Source organism: Rhinopithecus roxellana, chromosome 4, assembly GCF_007565055.1.
Source record: "Rhinopithecus roxellana isolate Shanxi Qingling chromosome 4, ASM756505v1, whole genome shotgun sequence".
NCBI classification, from domain to species: Eukaryota; Metazoa; Chordata; class Mammalia; order Primates; family Cercopithecidae; genus Rhinopithecus; species Rhinopithecus roxellana.
In genome coordinates this window covers 106,685,865-106,710,703 of record NC_044552.1, presented here as the reverse complement: position 1 = coordinate 106,710,703, position 24,839 = coordinate 106,685,865, and the positions used below count along the sequence as shown (strand labels likewise).

General features: G+C 40.7%; 1 protein-coding gene across 2 annotated transcripts in view; it reads right to left on the bottom strand.

Annotated features, from left to right (window-relative positions):
- Positions 1 to 24,839, bottom strand: part of PCMT1 (protein-L-isoaspartate (D-aspartate) O-methyltransferase) — a 58,222-nt gene that overhangs the window by 12,649 nt on the left and 20,734 nt on the right. For both annotated transcript variants that reach the window (XM_010381042.2, XM_010381041.2), the window contains exons 2-6: positions 24,416 to 24,520; positions 22,817 to 22,848; positions 7,384 to 7,488; positions 3,765 to 3,885; positions 841 to 926 (exon numbers count right to left, since the gene is read on the bottom strand). In XM_010381042.2, coding sequence (XP_010379344.1) covers positions 841 to 926; positions 3,765 to 3,885; positions 7,384 to 7,488; positions 22,817 to 22,848; positions 24,416 to 24,520 — 449 coding nt within the window. The remainder of the gene's footprint in view (positions 1 to 840; positions 927 to 3,764; positions 3,886 to 7,383; positions 7,489 to 22,816; positions 22,849 to 24,415; positions 24,521 to 24,839) is intronic.

Sequence of the window (24,839 nt, the reverse complement as noted above, 5' to 3'; positions counted from 1 at the left end):
TCCCTATGTGATGTCTCCTTGACCACTCACTGCACAATTCTCTCCCTCATATGCATATTTTATTTTCCTTCCAATAGATATCATGTGTTAATTATATACTATCATATCGCTAATTTCCTGGTTACATATATGACATATCTCTTCTAGAATACAAGCTTTGTGAGAATACAATGTATGGCAAATACTTTCTCATCTCTCCCATACACCAAATACAGCCGTACATATTATGGTATTTAAAAAACATCAAACTGGCCAGGCGCAGTGGCTCACGCCTGTAATCCCAGCACTTTGGGAGGTTGAGGTGGGCAGATCACCCGAGGTCAGGAGTTCAAGACCAGCCTGGCCAACATGGTGAAACCCTGTCTCTACTAAGAATACAAAAATTAGCTGGGCGTGGTGGCAGGCACCTGTAATCCCAGCTATTCGGGAGGCTGAGGCAGGAGAATCACTTGAACCCAGGAAGTGGAGGTTGCAGTGAGCTGAAATTGCACCACTGCACTCCAGCCTGGGCGACAAGAGCAAATCTCCACCTCAAAAAAAAAAAAAAAATCAAACTGATTATCAGGTCATAAACTCCAAAGGGATTTTTCCAATTCTACTGTTGTCCCAGTTCTTACCCGGATCAAATATGAGCGCCACAAGCTGGGGTTTAGTAATTTTCATGTCATTTATACAATTGTTTGCATATGAAAAAAGAAAAGAGTAATAGCTAATTGTAACCAAAATGTATGATATGAAAATCTAATTATATTTTAAACATCATCTAGAAGTCTTTTCTAGTTAAGTCTTGTAAAGTGTTAGTTGAATAAAACACACAAACAGAAAAAAATCCTGACTCACCGCCTGGGGTACAACGGGGGCTGCAGCTCCTACATGAATGGCGTCATAAGGGGCTTCTTCAGCATATCCCATTCTTCCATCCCCCACTGAAAGAAAAACAGCTATGCTTTAAAAACCTGTTCAGATCAAACTTAATGTGAAGAATTCTAGTACAGGAGGTTTACAATGGAGAAAGGATAGATTTTTCAATAAATAATCCTGGGACAACTGGATATTCACTTTTTTGTTGTTTTTAACTCATTTTATTTTTTGTTTGGTCAGAAACATTAAAACAATGGAATTTGATTTTGATGAAAAACTGGAGTTTACAATCATTTAGTAAACGAAAAGCACTTCATTTTCCTATCTCGCAACTCTTTTTTATGAACTCCTAACCTCAGGTGATCCACCCACCTCAGCCTCCCAAAGTGCTAGGTTTACAGGCATGAGCCTGTATCCCACAACTCTTAAGAACAAAAGCATTAGTAAATATATATCTGTGAACAGATTAAGGATAAGGCAGACTGGATAATAAACTACCTCTGTCGTTCACACTCCCTGCACGTGACTCACTCTAAAGGGTGAAACGCACTGGAGATAACGGAACTTATAAGTTCTGTTTTAAATCTCATCCTAATCATTCAAATAAACCCAAGATAAATAATTTTTACTCCTTATGGGCAGCAAACTACATGAATTTTACTGGAGGAATACTTTGGCAGAAGCACCTATTTAAGTTAACTTAATATATAGTACCTTAATAGTACTACATTCAAAAGCGATACAAGATAGTCCCATGCTTCTCTCAATTCAGGAACAGTTATGCCATCAGGACAACAGGTAATTCCTATTTTATAGTAATCCAGAATAGATTGAAACACAGTGGAACCAATTCCCTCTGCTACTCCGTACTCTCCTTTCTCATTGGGTTGTGTAAAGTTATGTTCTTGGCCAGATCCAAACAAACATCCTGCCCAACACTGTATTTGGTTCTGCAGTAGAAACATATGGGTCTACAACAAACCTAGTGTTACTCACTATTGGTGCTATTCGTTCAGATGTTCTTATATTCTGAGCTCCTTCTTTTGCATTCTCAAATACAAACACCATCTCCCCAGATATCTTAACAGCTATTATCTAAACTTGACTGACTACTGTTTCTAATGCTGTTCCCAGCACTGCTAATGGAACCATGTGGGGAGGCTTTTGGAGAACAAGGACTGCTTGAACAAGAGGAACTGTGCTCAGGTAATCCGCCTGCCTCGGCCTCCCAAAGTGCTGGGATTACAGGCATGAGCCACCGCGTCCAGCCGGAGAAGTAACATTTCTAATACAAGAAGTGAGTTGAGACGCTGTTCTTTCATGAGATGAATCCCATGATCTGTCACTTGACCTTCATCTATCTCTTGATCTCTCATGTCTCTCACTGGCAACATGAGACTCATTTTGGTGTGGTTTACTCCTGTATTCCCCTTTCAGTGTCCACAGAGGATCAGGGCAAAGGCCAAGGCCAACAACAACTCCACTTCCTCCTCAGCCACATCCCTCTAGAAGTGGCTGTGGAGGCTGCCACTCAGGCGGCTGTGGCTACTAGAGCTTCCCAGGCCTATTTTTTAATTTAATTTAATTTAATTTTATTTATTTATTTTTATTTTTTATTTTTTTTGAGACGGAGTCTCACTCTGTCGCCCAGGCTGGAGTGCAGTGGCTGGATCTCAGCTCACTGCAAGCTCTGCCTCCCGGGTTCATGCCATTCTCCTGCCTCAGCCCCCCGAGTAGCTGGGACTACAGGCGCCCGCCACCTCACCTGGCTAGTTTTGGTTGTTTTTTTTTTTTGTATTTTTTAGTAGAGACGGGGTTTCACCGTGTTAGCCAGGATGGTCTCAATCTCCTGACCTCGTGATCCACCCGTCTCAGCCTCCCAAAGTGCTGGACCGCGCCCGGCCTATTTTTATTTTATTTTATTTTATTTTTGTTATTTTATTATTTTATTTTATTTTATTTTATTTTTTTATTGATTTGAGACGGACTCTAGCTCTGTCGCCAGGCTGGAGTTCAGTGGCGCGATCTCAGCTCACTGCAACCTCTGCCTCTCGGGTTCAAGTGATTCTCCTGCCTCAGCCTCCCGAGTAGCTGGGACTACAGGCATGTGCCACCACACCCACCTAATTTTTGTATTTCTGGTAGAGACGGGGTTTCACCATGTTGGTCAGGCTGGTCTCAAACTCCTGACCTCCTGATCTGCCCACCTCAGCCTCCCAAAGTGCTGGGATTACAGGTGTGAGCCACCGCTCCTGGTATTTTATTTTTTAAATAGAACTGAGTGTGTCTGGGGAAGACAACTGGATATTCCTATACAAAAACATATAACTCCACCTTTACCTCATACATACACAAAAACCAACATCAGGAAGATCAAAGACCTAAACATGAAAAGCTAAAAATGATAAAGGTTCTAAGAAATAATAAGAGACGTATCTTCATGGTCTCAGGGTATCCTTAAAAAGCACTGAAAAAAACTGGTAAGTCTGAGTACATTAAAATTAAGAATTTCTATTACCAAAAGGGTAAGATGAAAAGGCACACCCCAGATGGGAGAAGAAATGTATTTATATATATAAAGGGCTAGAAGCCCTATAAGTCAAAAATACAAGCAATCCAATATCTGAACAGGCACTCCACAAAAGACAAAATCCAAATGGCCAAACACATTACAAAAAATTCAATCTCATAGGTTAATAGGAAAATACAAAATTAAACTCACAAAGAGATGACTGCAAAATACTCACTAGGTGAGCAAAAAGAATAATCATTTTTATTTTTTAGTACTTAAAAGTGATTGTAAAAAAAATACAATAATTATATCTGAGTATTATTTAGCTTGCATTGGATCGTCTGAAAATAAAACTCCTCTGAAGAAATTTTTAAAGTTTTCTGATACTCACCAACAAGCTGTACTCTCCCTGAAGACAGAAGTGTTGGATCATCCTTCCTGACATTATTTATTGAGTCATCTACTAGCTCTTTAATGTGATCAATTCCTATGACTTTTCCGGTACATCCAACCTTGAAAAGAGAAAACAATTCAGTAGTTCATTGGGCTAAATTTGTTTTTCTAAAGTATTATTGAAGTTTTTCCTTATCTAAAGTCATATTCTGCAAAGAGAAAACAAAAATAGCTTAAGCCTTCTATAGATTGCTAAACACTCAGTTTATCATACATTATTTACCATATATACACCTTTCTCAACTATCACTCCCATTGAATAAAACTTATAATACTAAGAACAATTACTTTCTTAGATTAAATCCAGAACTTTGAAGAAAATTACCAATATTTAATAGTAGTACAGTAATTTTTTATTTAAATGCCATCTAAAGTATAACTTTAAATATTAAAATGTTACATAATGAATTTGACAAGGAGGAATTTTTTTTTTTTTTTTTTTTTTTTGAGACAGAGTCTCGCTCTGTCACCCAGGCTGGAGTCCAGTGGTGCAATCTCAGCTCCCTGCAACCTCCGCCACCCGGGTTCAAGCGATTCCCCTGCCTCAGACTCCTGAGTAGCTGGGATTACAGGTGCGCACCATCATGCCTGGCTAATTTTTTTTGTATTTTTAGTAGAGACAGAGTTTCACCATGTTGGTCAGCCTGGTCTCAAATTCCTGACCTCATGATCCGCCTGCCTCGGCCTCCCAAAGTGCTGGGATTACAGGAGTGAGCCACCACACACCCTGCCTCCCGCCTGATGGAAGAAATTTCTACACTTGATTCTACTGCTGTTAGTAGAAAACAAGAAAATATATACAGTAGCTCACACCTATATTCCCAGCACTTTGGGAGGCAGAGGCAGGTAGACTACTTGAGCCCAGGAGTTCAAGACCAGCCTGCAACATGGCAAAACCCCGTCTCTACAAAAGAATACAAAAACTAGCCAGGTGTGGTGTCACATGCCTGTGGTCCCACCTACTCAGGAGGCTAACATGGTGCGAGGATCACTTGAACCTGGGAGGCAGAGGCTGCAGTGAGCTGAGATCGTGCCACTGCACTCCAGCCTAGATGACAGAGTGAGACCCTGTCTCAGAAAACAAAAAACAAAAAGCAACAACAACAAAAATCCCTTCTTCGCATATTTATTTATTTGTAAATTAAAATATTAAGTATAAATGTTTTAAAAAAATATATAAAAAATTTAAAAAGTAACCCTTACAAAGCCTTTGAAGTCAGACTATCTGGGTTCTTGTCTAAGTGTCATCACTTGCATACATACATACCTTGGCAAGTTAACCATTCCTTCTCCTTTTTTTTTTCTTTGAGATAAATCTTGCTTTGTCGGCCAGGCTGGAGTACAGTGGCACGATCTCAGCTCACTGCAAGCTCTGTCTCCCGGGCTCAAGCAATTCTCCTGCCTTAGCCTCCCAAATAGCTGGGATTACAGGCATGTGCCACCACACCTGGCTAATTTTTGTATTTTTAGTGGAGACGGGGTTTCACCATGTTGGCCAGGCTGGTCTCGAACTCTGGACCTCAGGTGATCCACCTGCCTCGGCCTCCCAAAGTGCTGGGATTACAGGTGTGAGCCACCACACCCGGCCAATCATTCCTTCTATGGATCAGGTTCCTCAGTACAAAATGGGGAAGAAAAAGGCATATACCCCATCATAAAAATGGGGTAGCACTTAGAACACAGGCACTAGTGTTTAAAACACAAAGCACTTTCACACATGGTAAATGTGTGAAAAACATTAATGCCATTTTATGAAAAATAACTCAGAAACCAAATGAGTTTTTAAAATGAATACATCCTCTAAAACTATAAACATGTCAAGTATAGAGAATGAGTCATTTATTAAATGGTATTTCTAACCTTAAAAAAAAAATCACTGATACCCATTAATAAGGACTTAACCTCTACAAAATGAGCAAAACATCTGAGAAAATATGAGTCCTTATTATGTGCCAGGCATTGTTTTAGATGTTTAGGATACCATCAATGAAAACAAAGAGCAGAGAAAATGCCCAACTCCCTGGAGCTTACATTCTAGTAGGTCTGCTGATTATACATTTATAGCAAGTTACATGGATTCTAGTCCAAGGTGGATCCACAACTCCCAATTTAACTAGATCAGAATCTTCCAATCTGGCCTCCAGGCATGATATTTCTCAAATCACACTGATTTGATGATCTAAGCAAAGACCAACCTTTACTCCAACATACATCAGTGGGTCCCCAGTTAATACTCTGGATAGCCATTGACCAGATAAGGCTCTGGTGAGAAAAGGCAGAAGTATAACAACAAGGCATTATTTTTCTAAGAGCACTTTTTCTAATGCAAAAGTTCTACCTTCATCCTGGTAAACCTGTAGGAATGTTTAGAAACCAGGCTCATTCTCGGCAGGGACAGTGGAGAGGGTGCTGGGAGATGAGTCCCCTGGGAGAGGGGGCCCGGCTATGATGCTAAATATCTCAGGCTCCTGAGTGGCTGGATTTCCCTGGGACTCTCAGACATGTTGCAGGGCCTGGTGGGAAAACTGAGGCCCAAACAAGGAAGTAGAATTCTGAGTTATCGGGGCTAAGCCTGACCCCCTCTCCATGCTAACCCCACCCCCAACACTGTACCTCAGTAGGTTTTTGTTGTTGTTGCCCAGGCTGGAGTGTAGTGGCACAATCACGGCTTACTGCACCTCCACCTCCTGGGTTGAAGGGATTCTCCTGCCTCATCCTCCTGAGTAACTGGGACTGCAGGTGCTCCACCACGCCTGGCTAATTTTTGTATTTTTAGTAGAGATGGGGTTTTACCACGTTGGCCAGGCTGGTCTCGAACTCCTGGCCTCATGTGATCCACCTGCCTAGGCCTCCCAAAGTGCTGGGATTATAGGCGTGAGCCACCGCGCCTGGCCCCTCAGTAGGTTTTCAGGAGCCCCCAGCCCTCCTTCTCAAACCGTTCTGGGCCTGACCATCTATACTGCCCTGTCTCCCCCGGCCACATGCCCCACCAAGTACTACACAGATTCCCCTACCCAGGGTCACTGCAACCATGAGATAAGGTGAAATACCAACTGTGGACCAAACGCAATAAAACCTGTTTTAAGAAGAAAAAAAAAAAGAAAACCAGGCTCATTCTATTCTTTTCCGCCAAATGAGAACTTGGAAGAAGGTAGTTTGGGAGCTAATGGCCACCATCTTGTGGTTACAAGGGTAGAGCTTACCAGATAATGACACCAACATGTGGAGGAAAGTAAAGCCAAACCAAGAAACTGAGAGAACCCTATTGTCAATAACAACATCTGCTCTTCTAAATCCAGCCACACAAAAGATCGTATATACCCCCAGACTTTTCTGTTATATAAACTAAATAAACTCCCTTTTAGCTCTGCCAGTTTGGGTTGCATGTTCTGTCACTTGCAACAACAACAAAATCCTAAGTGATGCTCATTCCAACCACTATCCTAATAGAATAAACAAACAAACAAACAAACATGAAAACCACTAGTGAAAAAAAAATACAGACAAATCATATTATATTCTTCCATTGGGGCCAGAATGAGAAATAAAACTCTTACCATACGTGCAAAACATGCAGTAAGGATTCCACTTCCAGATCCTACATCAAGAGCTTTCGCTCCTTCATGCAACTGATCAAATAGAAGTTCTAGTGCATATGCATGCTGCCAAAAGAAAACAAAATATTAATTAAGACTAAAGTACACATATCATGGCATATAAAGAAAGTTGCCAACTTTCTACAAATTTTCCTACTACTGTCATCTACCAAGATAACCAAAACATATATCCTTATATCTGCCCAGGTATTACTTAAGAAACCTGTTTGATTAGAATTCTTACATTCAGATCACGTGTTTCAGTAATTTTAGACCTCCAGTGTGTGAATTTTTAACTTTTAATTAATTCAGTAAAAACATTAAAAGATTTATATGTGAAAAGTCTCCATCGTACTCCCATTTCCAACCATCCAGGTTTCACTCTGTAAAGATAACCAATATTACTAGTTTCTTGTGACTCCTTCCAAAAAGGAAGGAATTCATTCTTTGCATATATAAGCAAATACAAAAATACAAAGGTAAATTTTCTATTTTTAGTAGAGACGGGGTTTCTCCATGTTGGTCAGGCTGGTCTTGAACTCTCGACCTAAGGTGATCCGCCCACCTCGGCCTCCCAAAGTGCTGGGGTGACAGGCATGAGCCACCACACCCAGCCAGTATTCTCATTACTAAAAATAATCAGATCAGGCTGGGCATGGTGGCCCAGGCCTGTCATCCCAGCACTTTGGGAGGCTGAGGTGGGTGGATCACGAAGTCGGGAGTTTAAGACCAGTCTGGCCAAGATGGTGAAACCCCGACTCTACTAAAAATACAAGAAAATTAGCTGGGCACGGTGGCAGGCGCCTGTAATCCCAGTTCCTTGGGAGGCTGAGGCAGAGAATTGCTCAAATCTGGGAGATGGAAATTGCAGTAATCCGAGATCCCGCCACTGCACTCCAGCCTGGGAAACAGAGCGAGACTCCATCTCAAAAAAAAAAAAAAAAAAAAAAAATCAGATCCAATAGCAGTAAACACATTTACTACCAGATCTTGGTTGATAAAAATACACATCCATTAATCAATAGTGATAAATTAATACATCATTCTATACATATATAAATGAAAAATAGGGGAAACTTCCCAACAAATACATATACACATAATAAATACATGTAGAAAAAATGATGAAAATCATCCTTTGGGCAGCCATCTCAATAATAACTGATTGATTCAGGTAAAAATCATAAATGGAAGCTAAAACTAGTGGACTAACATTTGAAAAACAGGATTATTTACATAATCTCAAAGGGTTTGCCTCAGATAAATATTAATCAAACAAGGAAAAATAGTAATTTTACAATGGAGTTCAGAAAAAAGTTTTCCAGTGGAAAAACTTGGTCAACACTACCTTAATCAGATGACCAAAGTTAACATCACAATTATGGGACACACTGACATCAAATGCCTCTGCTAAGATACTTCATTTCTGGGATATGCCAGGCAAAAATGCATAACCCATATTGAATTATGAGGAAACATCAAACAAACCCAAATTGAGGGACATTATATAAAATAAGTGGCCCATATTCATAAAAATTTTCAAGGTTTTCGAGGCTGTAACAGAATAAGGAACCATTTCTCAGTCATTCTTTAAAGAAAACTAAAAAGACATGACAATCAAATAAAACTCACACTCTACCATTTTCTTTTCCTATAAGGAACATTATCAGAACAATTGATGAAATCTGAATAAAGTCTGTAAATTGGCTAATAGTGTTATATCAATGCTGACTTCCAGATTTCAAAAATTGTACTACGGGTATGTAAGAGAATGTCCTTATTTTTAAAGGTGAAGAGCATTGGCCAGGTGCGGTGGCTCACGCCTGTAATCCCAGCACTTTGGGAGGCCGAGGAGGGCAGGTCACGAGGTCAGGAGATCAAGACCATCCTGGCTAACACAGTAAAACCCCATCTCTACTAAAAATATAAAAAATTAGCCAGGCGTGGTGGCGGGCGCCTGTAGTCCCAGCTACTTGGGAGGCTGAGGCAGGAGAATGGTGTGAACCCGGGAGGCGGAGCTTGCAGTAAGCTGAGAACGTGCCACTGCACCCAAGCCTGGGCGACAGAGCGAGACTCCATCTCAAAAAAAAAAAAAAAAAAAAGGTAAAGAACATTATGCCTATAATTTACTCTAAAAGAGCTTGGGAAAAAGGAAATATAATACACACACACACATACACACCCACACACAGAGGAAGGAGGGGATAAAAGGGAGAGAGAATAAATGATAAAGCAAATGGTGAGATTTGCTTTACCAATGGTAAGACTGTGTGGACAAAGGTATACAGGAACTGTACTATTTGTATATTTCTGTAAGTCAGAAATTATGTCAAAGATTTAAAAACATTTGGGCCGGGTGCGGTGGCTCACACCAGCACTTTGAGAGGCCGAGGCAGGAAGATCACCTGAGGTCAGGAGTTCAAGACCAGCCTGCCCAACATGATGAAACCCCGTCTCAGCTAAAAATACAAAAAATTAGCCGGGTATGATGGCGGGTGCCTGTAATCGCAGCTACTTGGGAAGCTGAGGCAGGAGAATCGCTTGAACCAGGTAGGTTGATGTTGCAGTGAGCCAAGATCGTACCACTGCACTCCAGCCTGGGTGACAGCGAGATTCCGTCTCAAAAAAAAAAAAAAATTAAAAACATTATATCAACAAAAATAGCCAATGCCAAAGAGAAGGAATGAAAATGCCCTATTCCACAAAATGAATCCAGGTGATAAAAGCCAAAACACTTGTTACCTTGGGGTTGGGGGATAATTAAGGGAGGGCACAAGAGAACCTTCTGAGATGCTGAAAATGTCCTGGGTAGTGGTTATACATGCATACTGTGTTAAAATTCACCAAGCTGTACACTTAAGATGTGTGAACTATACTGTGTAACAATTAAAAAAAAAAAATTGACAACTACTTATTCCAGTCACTAAAAGTGGATGACCAGACGTTATGGACCTCCTGATGTGATGCAACAGGAAGGACCATTAGGAAGTGTTCCTGGAAAAAAAAAAGTTTCAAGAATAAGTCAGGCCGGGCGTGGTGGCTCAAGCCTGTAATCCCAGCACTTTGGGAGGCCAAGACGGGTGGATCACGAGGTCAGGAGATCGAGACCATCCTGGCTAATACGGTGAAACCCCGTCTCTACTAAAAAATACAAAAAACTAGCCAGGTGTGGTGGCAGGCGCCCATAGTCCCAGCTACTCGGGAGGCTGAGGCAGGAGAATGGCGTAAACCCGGGAGGTGGAGCTTGCAGTGAGCTGAGATCCGGCCACTGCACTCCAGGCTGGGCAACAGAGCGAGACTCCGTCTCAAAAAAAAAAAAAAAAAAAAAAAGAATAAGTCAACCACCACCAGGAAACAATTAACCAAATTCAGAATATGGGAAATTCTATATAACAAAGACAGAATTGACAAAAATAGTTTTGTCAATAAACAAATAGCATTTAAAAAAAGAAAGGGGTCTTTCTTTAAAAATTAAAAGAGACTTTAAAAAACTGAAACAAGACCAAAAAGATGCAACGTATAGACTCTGTGTGTATACTGATTTAAGCAAATTAACTATGAAAATTCTTAAGCACCTGGCAAAGTTTGAACATGGACTAGACATAAGATATTAAGGAACATTGTTAGGTATGATAATGGCATTGTACTTTATTTTTAAAGTCATTGAGATTTATAATAAAGTATCCAGGGATAAAATAATATTCTGTATGTCTGGGATTTGCTTTAAAATACTTCAGCAAAAGAGAGAGTTACACCGGGAGCAGTGGTTCACAGCCTGTAATCCCAGTCTTTGGGAGGCCGAGGTGGGCAGATTGCTTGAGTTCAGGAGTTCAAGACCAGCCTGGGCAACACAGCAATACCCCATCTCTACAAAAATACAAAAATGAGGTGGATGTGGTGGTGCACACCTGTAGTCCCAGCTACTCGAGAGGCCAAGGTGAGAGGAGGGTTTGAGCCCAGCAGGCGAAGGCTGCAGTGAGCTGAGATTGTGCTACTGCATCCAGCCTGGGCCACAGAGCATGGCTCTGCCTCAAAAAATAAAAATAAAAAAAGAGAGAGAGAGTTAGATAAAACAAGATTAGTAAATTGTTGGTCATTATTAAAGCTGGGTGATTTATAGGTTCATTACACTATTTTATTTGTATACATTGTACTGGAACCCTTCCATAATTTTCCATAATAAAAAGCTGTGTTTTTATTTAAAGCTAAGGTTTCCAAGCACTTGGGAGCTTAAAGAATTTTTAAAAAGTTAAAGCTATCTTTTCCCCCAACTAATATATAGAGAGAAGGCCTTTTTTTTTTTTTTTTTTTTTTTTTTGGAGACGGAGTCTTGCTCTGTCCCCCAGGCTGGAGTGCAGTGGCGCGATCTCGGCTCACTGCAAGCTCCGCCTCCTGGGTTCACGCCATTCTCCTGCCTCAGCCTCCTGAGTAGCTGGGACTACAGGCGTCCGCCACCGTGCCCGTCTAATTTTTTGTATTTTTAGTAGAGACAGGGTTTCACCGTGGTCTCGATCTCCCAACCTTGTGATCCGCCCACCTCAGCCTCCCAAAGTGCTGGGATTACAGGCCTGAGCCACCGCACCCGGCCGAGAGAAGGCCTTTAATAGATACAGCCTCACATAATCCAAGACATTTCAAACTTTCAAACCAGAAAGTTCTTAATGTTCCACAGAACCCTTTTAGGGGTAACACACAAATAGGTGTTAAATGGCTGTTTTCTTCCCCAATATATTCAAGGTTCATGCATTACATTTGCCAATCTAGAATGTTGCCCCAATTATCTTCCTCCACTTTGCTCTGTTCTTCAGACACTGACTCATTTAAGGAGTTCTGGCAAGGCATGGTGACTTATACCTATAATCCGAGGGCTTTGAAGGGCCAAAGTGGAGGGATAACTTGAGGCCAGGAGTTTGAAATCAGCCTGGACAACATAGTTGAGATCGTATGTCTATAAAAAAGTTAAAAATTATCTGCGTCTGGGTCATGGCACATGCCTATAGTCCTAGCTCCTTGGGAGGCAGAGGCGGGAAGATCACTGGAGCTGAAGAGTTTGAGGTTATAGTGAGTTATGATCTTTTGCACTCTAGCCTGGGCAACAGAGCAAGACCTTGTCTCAGGGGAAAAAAAAAAAAGAGTCCTGTCCAGTTGTCCCCACACATAATGCACCACATTCTAGATGTGTCTACTTCCTCAGGGTTAGATTCAGATCAAAGACTTCTAGTAAGAACACACACAGGTCTTGCTATGCAACTTCCCCAGAGCATCACATTAGGAAGTATATAATATTGGACCACCTCACCACTGGACATGTCAACCTCAACCACTCAGTAGATGTGGTCACCAATAGATCACTCTACTTTCAAGGCATATTTTTCTCTTTATAACTGATAATATGTGGGACGGGTGTGGTGGCTTACGCCTCTAATCCCAGCACTTTGGGAGGCTGAGGTGGCTGGATCATGAGGTCAGGAGTTCGAGACCAGTCTGGTTAACATGGTGAAACCCTGTCTCTACTAAAAATACAGAAATGATCCACGCATGGTGGTGCATGCCTGTAATCCCAGCTATTTGGGAGGCTAAGGCAGAAGAATTGCTTGAACCCAGAAGGCGGAGGTTGCACCCAGAAGGCAGAGGTTGCAGTGAGCCAAGATCTTGCCACTGCATCCAGCCTGGGTAACAGAGCAAGACTCTGACTTGAAAAATAATAATAATATGTAGAGTACTAATTTGAGACTACGTATTTTTGTTCTTCAACAATCTTCCTCCTAATGGTTTTAGATTCATTAATAATCTTTGCCTAATTCATTACATTGATGATTACAAAATAATGATCTTTATTTTTATTTTTGTAGAGTCAGGGTCTTGCTTTGTTGCCCAGGGTGGTTTTGAACTCCTGGGCTCAAGGGATCCGCCTGCTGGGCCTCCTGAAGTGCTGAGATTACAGGCATGAGCCACTGCACCCAGCTAAAATACTGATTTTTAAAATTTCATTACTCCTTCTACATTTATTAGTTAACATTCTTCTGTTTTTCTGGAAAAAAAAAAAAACATTTTCACTTTTTTCCCTGTCTTGCTCTTTTTGTTTTTTTCTAAGTCTCCACAGACTCATAAATTTTTCTTTTTCAATTCACTGTGCTATAATCTGTTACCATCATTATTCTTGTTGATTCTCAAATCCTCTCCAATTTGGCCTTTGGGAGCCTCTTCAAATCTGCTCCTATGTCCTTCTGACATTACCTCCTCAGCCTTTGAGTACCTCCTCACTTGACAGATGTCAGTCACTACTCCAAAGGGTACTCGACTCTTTTAGTAAGCAGTGGTATTTAGGATCCCAAACCTGGATGCCAGGTGTGCTCACTGCTACCAGGATACCATTTTAACAGGTTGCTTTTAATCTCTTCACCACTGCACACATCACATTTTTCTTTATAGGTTTGGAAAATATTCCAGGATTATAGTTACTTCCAAGCTTGTGATTTTAAGGTTCATTAGATGTAGACGTCATTTCTCTTTGCATTCTCACTTTCTGCTTCTCTTACAATACTGCTAAGATTTATGCAATAAATGATTCAAGATCACAACTGCTTGTTCACATAATACAATTAAAAATATTTTACCCTACTCACATCTTGCACTGTATGCTTACTGTCTGTAAGTGCCTATATATAAACATTCATATAGATGTTCCATGTAACTATATATACACATAGATACAAAAGTTTTCCTTATTAAGAGTCAGATTACTCAGAAAATATAAGTCATTAAAAATGCATCCATTTTGGGAGAAAATTCTGACATAAGCTATGACATATGCTAAGTGAAATAAGCCAGTCACAAAAAGACAAACACTTTATGATTCCACTTATATGACGTACCTAGAGGAGCCAAATTCATAGAAACAGAAAATAGAATGGTGGTTGCCAGGGGCTGAGGTAAAGAAAGAATGGGAAAACTGGGAAATTGTTATTGAATGAGTATAGAGTGTTAGTTTTGCAAGATGTAAAGTGTTCTGAAGATTGATTGCATAACAATGTAAATGTACTTAACACTACTAAATGGTACACTTAAAATGGTTAAGATGGTAAATTTTATGTTATGTGTATTTTAACACAACTAAAATTTTCAATGCATTTATATAAAATACAGTTTTGACAATAAAAAGACAAATAACCCAATTAAGAAATGGTCAAGAGGCCAGGTGTGGTGGCTTATGCTTGTAATCCCAGCACTTTGGGAGGCACAGGCAGGAGGATTGCTTGAGCTCAGGAGTAAGACCAGCCTGGGCAACACAGCAAGACCTTGTCTTTAAAAAAATTTTTTTGGCTGGGTGTGGTGGCTCACACCTGTAATCCCAACACTTTGGGAGGCTGAGGCAGGCGGATCATGAGGTCAGGAGTTCAAGACCAGCCTGGCCAACATGGTGAAACCCTGTCTCTACTAAAAATAGAAAAATCAAGGCCGGGCGCGGTGGCTCAAGCCTGTAATCCCAGCACTTTGGGAGGCCGAGATGGGCGGATCACGAGGTCAGGAGATTGAGACCATCCTGGCTAACACAGTGAAACCCCATCTCTACTAAAAAATACAAAAAACTAGCCAGGCGAGGTGGCGGGCGCCTGTAGTCCCAGCTACTCGGGAGGCTGAGGCAGGAGAATGGCGTGAACCCGGGAGGCGGAGCTTGCAGTGAGTTGAGATCCGGCCACTGCACTCCCGCCTGGGCGACAGAGCGAGACTCCATCTCAAAAAAAAAAAAAAAGAAAGAAAGAAAAATCAGCCAGGTGTGGTTGCATGCCTATAATCCTAGCTACTCAGGAGGCTGAGGCAGGAGAATTGCTTGAACCTAGGAGGCGGAGGTTGCAGTCAGCTGAGATGGCACTACTGCACTCCAGCCTGGGTGACAGAGTGAGACTCTGTCTCAGGAAAAAAAAAAAAAAAAAAAGTTTTAATTATTAAAAACAAACAAACAAACAAGAAAGGGGTAAGAGACTGAATAAATGTTTCTCCAAAGAAGATACAGAAATGGCCAATATGCACATGAAAAGATGCTCAACATCATTCATCATTAGGGAAATGCAAATCAAAACCACAATGAGATACCACTTCATAGTCACTAGGATAGATAAAAATTTTTTAAAAGAAGAAAATAACAAATGTTAACAAGGAAGCAGAGAAACTGGAACCCTCATACATTGCCAGTGGGACTGTAAAATGGTGCAGCTACTTTGAAAAATGGTTTGGCCATTCTTCAAAATGTTAATCATAGAGTTTTCATATATGATCTGGTAATTCCAACCCTAGGTAAATACTTGAGAGAAATGAAAACACACAAAAGTTTGTACACAAATGTTCACGGCAGCATTATTTAGAATAGCCAAACACTGGAAACAATCCAAATGTCCACCAGCAGTTAACAGATAAATGTCGTATAGCCACACAAAGGGATATTAGTCAGTCATAAAAAGGAGAGAAATACTGATTCACACTACAACAGGGATAAATCTCGAAAACATTATGCTAAATTTAAAAAGACAGTCATAAAAGGCAACATATTATATGATTCTATTTATATGAAATGTCCAGAACAGGCAAATCTATAGAAACAAATAATAGATTAGTAGTTGCCAGGATCTGAGCAGAGCAGGGGTTGGGATCTGACCACTAATGGGTATAAGGAAGGTTTCTTTCTGCAGTGATGAAAACCTTCTCATATTAGATAGTGGTGATGTTTGTGTAACTCTGAATAAACTAAAAACCATAGAATTCTACACTTTAAAGGGATGAACTCTGTAGTATAAGAATTGTATCTTTTTTTTTTTTTTTTTCTGAGACAGGGTCTTGATCTGTCACCCAGGCAGGAGTGTAGTGGTGTGATCATGACTCACTGCAGCCTCCATCTCCCAGGCTCAAGCAATTCTTCCACCTCAGTCTGCAGAATAGCTGGGACCACAGGCATGTACTATCACGCCCAGCTAAATGTTTTTTATTTTTTGTAGAGATGGGATCTCACCATGTTGCCCAGGCTGGTCTCAAACTGCTGGGCTCAAGAGATCCTCCAGCCTCGGCCTCCCAAAGTGCTGGGATTATCGGCTCAAGGCACTGTGCCAAGCCAAGAATTATATCTTAATAAAGCTGCTTTGTATTGTTGTTTTAAAATGCATCCTTTGCCTTCAAGTAATTGCTATGCTTTGTTCAGCAATAAACTGGACACCCAGACCAAACTTCAGGGGAATGAAAAAAATCACTAAGTATTTCCCTTAATACCTGAAAGCACACCACTCCAGTGAATTTCCCAACCATGCTAGATACTGGTTCTCCAAAATAACTTTTAGCATTCGTGCTTCTTTTTTTTTTTTTTTTGAGTCAGAGTTTTGCTCTTTTGCCCGGGCTGGAGTGAAGTGGCGTGATTTTGGCTCACAGCAACCTGCACCCCCAAGCCAGGTCCAAGTGATTCTCCTGTCTCAGCCTCCTGAGTAGCTGGGATTATAGGCACCTGCCACCACACCCGGCTAATTTTTGTATTTTTAGTAGAGACAGGATATTGCCATGTTGGCCAGGCTGGTCTCGAACTCCTGACCTCAGGTGACCCACTTGCCTCGGCCTCCCAAAGTATTAGGGTTACAGGCGTGAGCCACTGCACCCAGTCACATTCATGCTTCTATATAAATCTTTCATTTAGGTAGTGTTGTGGGACAAATCAGAGATGGGAGAGACTGAGCTCAGTTCAGGAGAGTGTTTAATTATTAAGGTGATCACCGGCTCAGTCGGACTAGGGTCCAGAACGTCTGATCCCTGAACAAGGGGATCAATCACCTTTCAAGCAGTTTGTGGCGGGAGTTTCGTGCTGCAGGAAGCGTATTTGCAGAAGCAAGAACAAAGGCAGTCAATTAGTCTTTTACATTTGTTACACCATGTCTTACATCCTTGGGAATACATGCTTTTGTAGCAATTGCTTATCAACCTTGTGACTTTACAGCCGAGCTAGGGAGGGAAGCAAGAAATCACTGTGCCTCAAGGAATGTAAAACGATGGAACACAGATAAGCCTCTCTGGGCACAGAGGAGGGATAAGCAGTTAATATTCTCTCTTAACCTGGCCTCCTGCTAGAGCGGGGGTGCTATACTACATTCTACCTTCAAGAAAAAGAATACATTTTTCAACCATTATACTTACAAAATTCATTAATTCCCCCTTCAGTAGTAGTTCAAACTGTTTGCAGATTATCTTAAGACTGTAACTTTTCTTTTTAATCATTTACTGAATACGTAATATACAAAAAAGCCATTCCTAATCTATGGTTTAAAGAAAAAAGAAAGCCAGACCCAGTGGCTCACGCCTGTAATCCTAACACTTTGGGAGACTGAGGTGGGAGGATCACTTGAGCTCCAGGGTTCAGAACTAGCTTGAGCAACACATTGAGACCTCATCTCTGCAGAAAATGTTTTTAAAAAGTTAGGGGTGGTGGTATGTGCCTATAGTCCCAGCTACTCAGGAGGCTAAGGTGGGAGGATCTTTTAAGCCCAGCAGGTCTAGGCTGCAGTGCGCCATTATCATGCCTCTGTACTCCAGCCTGGGCAACACAGCAAGACCCTGTCTCAAAAAAAAACCAAAAACTAAAAACTTAAGGGCTAGGTGCAGCGGCTCAGGCCTGTAATCCCAGCACTTTGGGAGGCCAAGGAGGATGGATCACTTGAGGTCAGGAGTTTGAGACCAGCCTGGCCAACATGGTGAAATCCCGTCTCTACTAAAAATACAAAAATTAGCCAGGTGTGGTGGCAGGCGCCTATAAATCCAGCTACTCAGGAAACTAAGGCAGGAGAATCACCTGAACCTGGGAGGCGAAGGTTTCACTAAGCTGAGATTGTGCCACTGCACTCCAGCCTGGGCGACAGAGGGAGACTCCATCTCAATAATAATAATAATAATACATTAAAATGTTAAAAAAAATTAAGAAAAAGGAATAAAGAAATTGATAACAGGTCAGGCACAGTGGCTCGAGTTTGTAATCCCAGCACTTTGGAAGGCCGAGGCAGGCAGATCACCTGGGGCCAGGAGTTCAAGACCAGCCTGGCCAACGTGACGAAACACTGTCTCTACTAAAAATACAAAAATTAGCCAGGCGTGGTGGTGTACATCTGTAATCCCAGCTATTTGAGAGGCTAAGGCAGGAGAATTGCTTGAACCCGGGAGGCAGAGGTTACAGTAAGCCAAGATCACTCCACTGCACTCCAGCCTGGGCAACAGAGTGAGACTGTGTCTCAAAAAAAAAAAAAAAAAAAAAAGGGAAGAAGAAAGAAAGAAAGAAAAGAAAAGAAAGAGAGAGAGAAAGGGAGAAAGGGAGAAAGGGAGAAAGGGAGAAAGGGAGAAAGGGAGAAAGGGAAGGGAAGGGAAGGGAAGGGAAGGGAAGGGAAGGGAAGGGAAGGGAAGGAAAGGAAAAGAAAGAAAGAAATTGATAACAGATCAAGGACATACAGTGAAAATCAGATCTCACTTCCACTTGTATATCCCAAATAAGCTAATTCCCTATCTTAGAATAAATCATTTTTAGTTTTCATTCCCAAAGAAAAACATATGTGTACATGTATGTGTGCATGTGATTTTCACACATTACAGAATGTTCTAAATACCCTCTGGGACTCAACTTTTATACTGTTTCATTCTTATTTTTCCCACCCAAAAAACTACCTGTAAGTATTACACTGTATTTCTTGAAGACTTTGTCATATTTGTACTTGCAGAGATCCTTCATTTAACCATCTCACAATACTCCACAACATGGAGGTTAAGATGGTCCCTGACTTAACAGTGGTTCAACGCATGATTTCTCGACTTTACAATGATGTAAAAATGATACACATTCTGTACAAATTGTACTTCGAGTACCCATACATCCATTCTATTTTTCACTTTCAGTAAAGTATTCAATAAAATACATGTGATATTTACCATTTTATTATAAAATAGACTTTGTGTTAGTTGATTTTGCCCAACTATAGTCTAATGTAAGTGTTCTAAGCACATTTAAGGTAAGCAAGGCTAAGCTATGAAGTTTGGTAGGCTAAGAATATTAAATGCATTTTAGAGTTACAGTATTTTCAACTTATGATGGATTTATAGGGACATAACTCCATGTAAGTCAAGGAGCATCTGTACTATAATTTATTAACCATCCACCATTTGTGGACATTGCTATTTTTTATAATTATAATAAATAAGATGTCAATAAATAACTTTAGTTAAGTCATTCTGCACTCATGTAACTATATTATGGAATAAGTATCTTGAAATAAAACTGGGAAATCTAAGTTATATTTATTTTACATTTTGATAGATACTGCCAAATTGTCTTCCAAAAACATTCAATTTACTCTCCCACACAAAAAAGTACGTGACTGCCAGTTTTCCATTTCCAATACAGAGTATCAAAGTTTTTAATCTCTAACAATCTGATAGTTGAAAACTGGTACCTCATTATAGTGCTAATTTGCAATTTACTAAGTATAAGTGACGATGAGGCTGGGCATGGTGGCTCATGCCTGTAATCCAGCATTTTAGAAGGCCAAAGCAAGAGGATCACTAGAGCCCAGGAGTTCAAGACCAACTTAGGGTGAGGTCCTGTTTCTACAAAAAAAATTTTTAATGGCCAGGCACAGTGGCTCACGCCTGTAATCCCAGCACTTTGGGAGGCCAAGGCAGATGGATCACTTGAGGTCAGGAGTTTGAGACAAGCCTGGCCAACATGGCGAAACCCCATCTCTACTAAAAATATAAAAATTAGCCGGGCATGGTAGCACATGCCTATAATCCCAGCTGCGAGGGAGGCTGAGTGAGGCACGGGAATTGCTTGAACCCAGGGGGCGGAGGTTGCAGTGAGCTGAGATCATGCCACTGCACTCCAGCCTGGGCCACAGAGCAAGACTCCACCTCAAAAAAAAAAAAAAAAAAAAATTTTAATACGTGAAGATGGCATCTTTTCATTTGTTTAAATGTCACTGTCATTTGTATTTCTGTTCAATGAACTATCTTAGCTTCTGTTTTTTTTTTTGGAAACACAGTTTCACTCTTGCTGCCCAGGCTGGAGGGCAATGGCACGATTTCAGCTCAACACAACCTCCGCCTTCCGGGTTCAAGCGATTCTGCTGCCTCAGCCTCTCAACTAGCTGGGATTACAGGCATGTGCCACCACGCCCAGCTAATTTTGTATTTTTAGTAGAGACAGGGTTTCTCCATGTTGGTGAGGCTGATCTCGAACTCCTGACCTCAGGTGATCCGCCCACCTCGGCCTCCCAAAGTGCTTGGATTACAGATGTGAGCCACCACACCCGGCCACGATGAACTATCAATCCTGTCCTTTACCCATTTTATTTTGGGCTTACTGGTCTTTTACTTATTAACAGGATACACACAAACACAAATATATGCATACATGTCTACATATTGAAAATTTCCCTTGCTATCAAATGTATTACAGTATTTCCCTCAATCATTAATTATTATTATTGAGATGAGGGTCTCTCTCTGTCAACCAGGCTGGAGTGCAGTAGCACAATCATGGCTCCCTGCAGCCTCAAATTCCTGGACTCAGACAATCCTTCTGCCTTGGCCTCCCTTGTAGCTAGGACTACAGGAACATGCCACCACACCCAGCTAATTTTTAAAATTTTTTGTAGAGACAGAGTCTTGCTTTGTTGCCCAGGCTGGTCTCAAACTCCTGGCTTCAAGTGATATTCCTGCCTTGGCCTCCCAAAGTGTTGAGATTACATACGTGTAAGCCACCACACACAGCCAATTTTTCCTCTTTAATTTTTGCTTGTAACATTTTTTTCTCTGCAAAAATCCTAGATATGTAAGTTTCAAAATGTATCACTTTTTTTTAATGGCTTCTGTGTTTTCTATCATGTTTCAAAAAGACATTTCCATTCAATGTTTATAAATGTCTGCTTTTTTCTTCTAGTATAATTACCAGTTCACTATAAATACATATAGAATTTATTTTAGTATTAAGTTTAAATAAGAGCTTCTCCAACCCCAAATACTTGCAGAGAATCAGAAAAGTTACTGTTCTGGCCAGGCGCAGTGGCTCACGCCTATAATCCCAGCACTTTGGGAGGCAAAGGCGAGTGGATCACCAGAGGTCAGGAGTTCAAAACCAGCCTGGTCAACATGGTGAATCAACCCCATCTCTCCTAAAAATATAAAAAGCCGCGGATGGTGGCAGGTGCCTGTAATCCCAGCTACTAGGGAGGCTGAGGCAGGAGAACTGTTTGAACCTAGAAGGTGGAGGTTGCAGTGAGCAGAGATCGCACCATTGCACTCTAGCCTGGGCAACAAGAGCGAAACTCTGTCCAAAAACAAAAGGCTGGGCGCAGTGGCTCACGCCTGTAATCCCAGCACTTTGGGAGGCTAAAGCGGGCGGATCACGAGGTCAGGAGTTTGAGAACAGCCGGGCCAACATAGTGAAGCCCCATCTCTACTAAAAATACAAAAAATTAGCTGAGTGTGGTGGCAGGCACCTGTAATCCTAGCTACTTGGGAGCCTGAGGCAGGAGAATCACTTGAATCCAGGAGGCGGAGGTTGCAGCAAGCCAAGATCACGCCACTGCACACGAGCTTGGGCGACAGTGTGAGACTCCAGCTCAAAAAAAAAAAAAAAAAAAGAAAAAGAAAAGAACAGCTACTGTTCTTTCCTACAAAATAAAACAAGAGCACTCATTCAAATACTGACATTTAAACCCCCCAAAAGGTTGGGCACAGTGGCTCATGCCTGTAATCCTAGCACTTTGGGAGGTTGAAGTGGGAGGACTGCTTGAGCCCAGGAGTCAAGGCTGCAGTGAGCTGTGATGATCATACCACTGCGTTCCAGCCTGGGAAACAAAGTAAGAACTGGTCTCAAAAAAATAAAATAAAATAAAATAAAACCCAAGAAAATTCCCAACAAATTAAAACTGCTAGATCACTCAAACTAAGTCCTTCTCAAAGAGCTATGCAGCTTAATGGCTCTTATACTTAAACATTCCCTAATGAATTTTGAACATAAAATGTGAAATATTCAACTTGAGATTTCTATAAAAGGTCCATTATACTATTTAAAATATTATCTCCTTTAATTAACTCTCTACTAAATAACCTTTTATGTTTAATTTTTACATGTCACAGATACTGACAACCACCAAAAACTTTAATATGCCAGTTTCTACCTTAAAAAGCTCCTTCTACAGACCCTCTATTAAGAATGACATTCAAAAAAGAAAATGATGTTCATTACCAATTCACACAACTCATAGATGATAAATTGATATAATTAAAAATTTAAAACTTCCTTTAAACCTTTTTTACTAAAGAAAATGATTATAGAGAAAAATGTGATCCATTTGTAACCAAGTGAACAAACTTAACTTACCATGTGTGGAGCACTGATTGTTGCTTGGAAACCTGCAAAACAAGAAGAGAACCACTGATACAGTCAGCTGCAAAAATATACTATTTCACATAATTTCTTTTCTACCATCCATATGTTATTTTTCACAATAATTCTTTTTTAGTTTTTATGATCTCAAGAAAATAAAACTTACATCTATTAGAGTACTGCCACCCAGCAGTTAAAACTAGAAAATATAATCATGCCAAAGGGTAATGTGCTCATGTAGTAAAACAGTCCCTCTAAAGTACGGCAGCTAAAAATTTCTTCTCCTGTAGAGTCAGCTAAGAAAGGAAGAATTTCAGTAAGTTGAGAGTTGATATATTTTTGGCTTGTTTTTCCTTCATATTGTTTCTTAAAAATAAGCTTTCATGTGTAATAGGTATACAAAGTCTGTGCAAAATGAAATTGCTTCATATTTCTGTCAACTTAAAATAAAACTAGAATAACTGAAAAAGCAGCTTAAAAGACCAATAAACTACTTCATTTTATTCTTTATCTTATCATCTAATGTTAATTCACACAATCTTTTCATGGTTCTTAACTTTTAGTTTCTTTTCTTCTGGTGTTGCTTTCTCAAAACTTATTTACCTGCTTCTTTCTGCCTCTGAAGCAAGTTTCACTGAGCGGTGGTAGCAGGTGCCTTCGGGGTTCAGAAGCTCCCCAGGATCTTCTCTGCTGACTGTTATAGTGCTTCAAAAGAAGATAGCATGGCAGCCGACTGACACAATCCTGAGGCACTTCTAAGCCTCAAAGGCGCCCACTGCCAAGGCTCAGCAGTTCAGCAAAACCTGCTTCAGGAGAAGCAGTTAAATACGGGACTTTCTAAAAACAAACACAAGCCAAAAAAGCAGGGCAAATAAAGCAGATAAGTCAGTAATAACTTAAGCACACTTACTGATTTAAATATTGATTTAAAAAATTAATCCTAACCTGAAAACTAATCTCTAGTCAACACTAGGGCCCCTCAAGAAAACTCAGAACTCGGCTCATACTGTAAGTTTTCATTAAAAGTTTTTATTTTTTACAGCAGGGTGTGGTGGCTCATGCCTGTAATCCTAGAGCTTTGGGAGGCCAAGGTGGGTGGATTGCTCGAGTTCAGGAGTTCCAAGACCAGCCTGGGCAACATGCTGAAACCTCGTCTCTACTAAAATACAAAAAATTAGCCGGGTGTGATGGCATGCGCCTGTAATCCCAGCTACTCGGGAGGTTGAGGCAGGAGAATTGCTTGAACCCAGGAGGCGGAGGTTGCAGTGAGCTGAGATTGCGCCACTGCACTCCAGCCTGGGTGACAGAGTGAGACTCCATCTCCAAAAAAAAAAAGTTTTTTTTCACTAAAATATTTTATTTCAAAAAATGTTTTTAATTCTTTATACTATGTATATATTGTTTGAGAAAACAGAAAACCATACATAATTTTATTAAAATAGGTATGTTTGGGATTATGAAACTTGCTGAGTCATAAAATTCAAATTAAGAAGGTAATAATAGATAAATATCTGTGTCCCAGGCTTTTTCTACTTACCAAAATCATAAAGTAAATGATGAAAAATGTGATGTTTTCAGAAATCTAAAGCTTACCTATTGATTGTGGAGAATCCATGTAAGGGTTACATTTTGCATAGTGGGAGCGGTCTGTAGCCAGCATCACTTCAAATACTTTATCTGTCTTGATGATTCCGTTTTCTGAAACAAATGAGGCAAATATTTTCAGAAGAGAGAGACGTGATCAGACGTATTTTAGAATAATTACATCAGTTACGCTGTAGAGACTGAACTGGAAGAGAGAATGATTGGAAGTTGCTGCAATGGACCAGGTAACAGCAACCTGGTTTCTCTTTTTTTTTTTTTGAGACAGAATCTGGCTCTGTCCCCCAGGCTGGAGTGCAGTGGCTCCACCTCGGCTCACTGCAAGCTCCACCTCCTGGGTTCCCGCCATTCTCCTGCCTCAGTCTCCCCAGTATCTGGGACTACAGGCACCCGCCACCACGCCCAGCTAATTTTT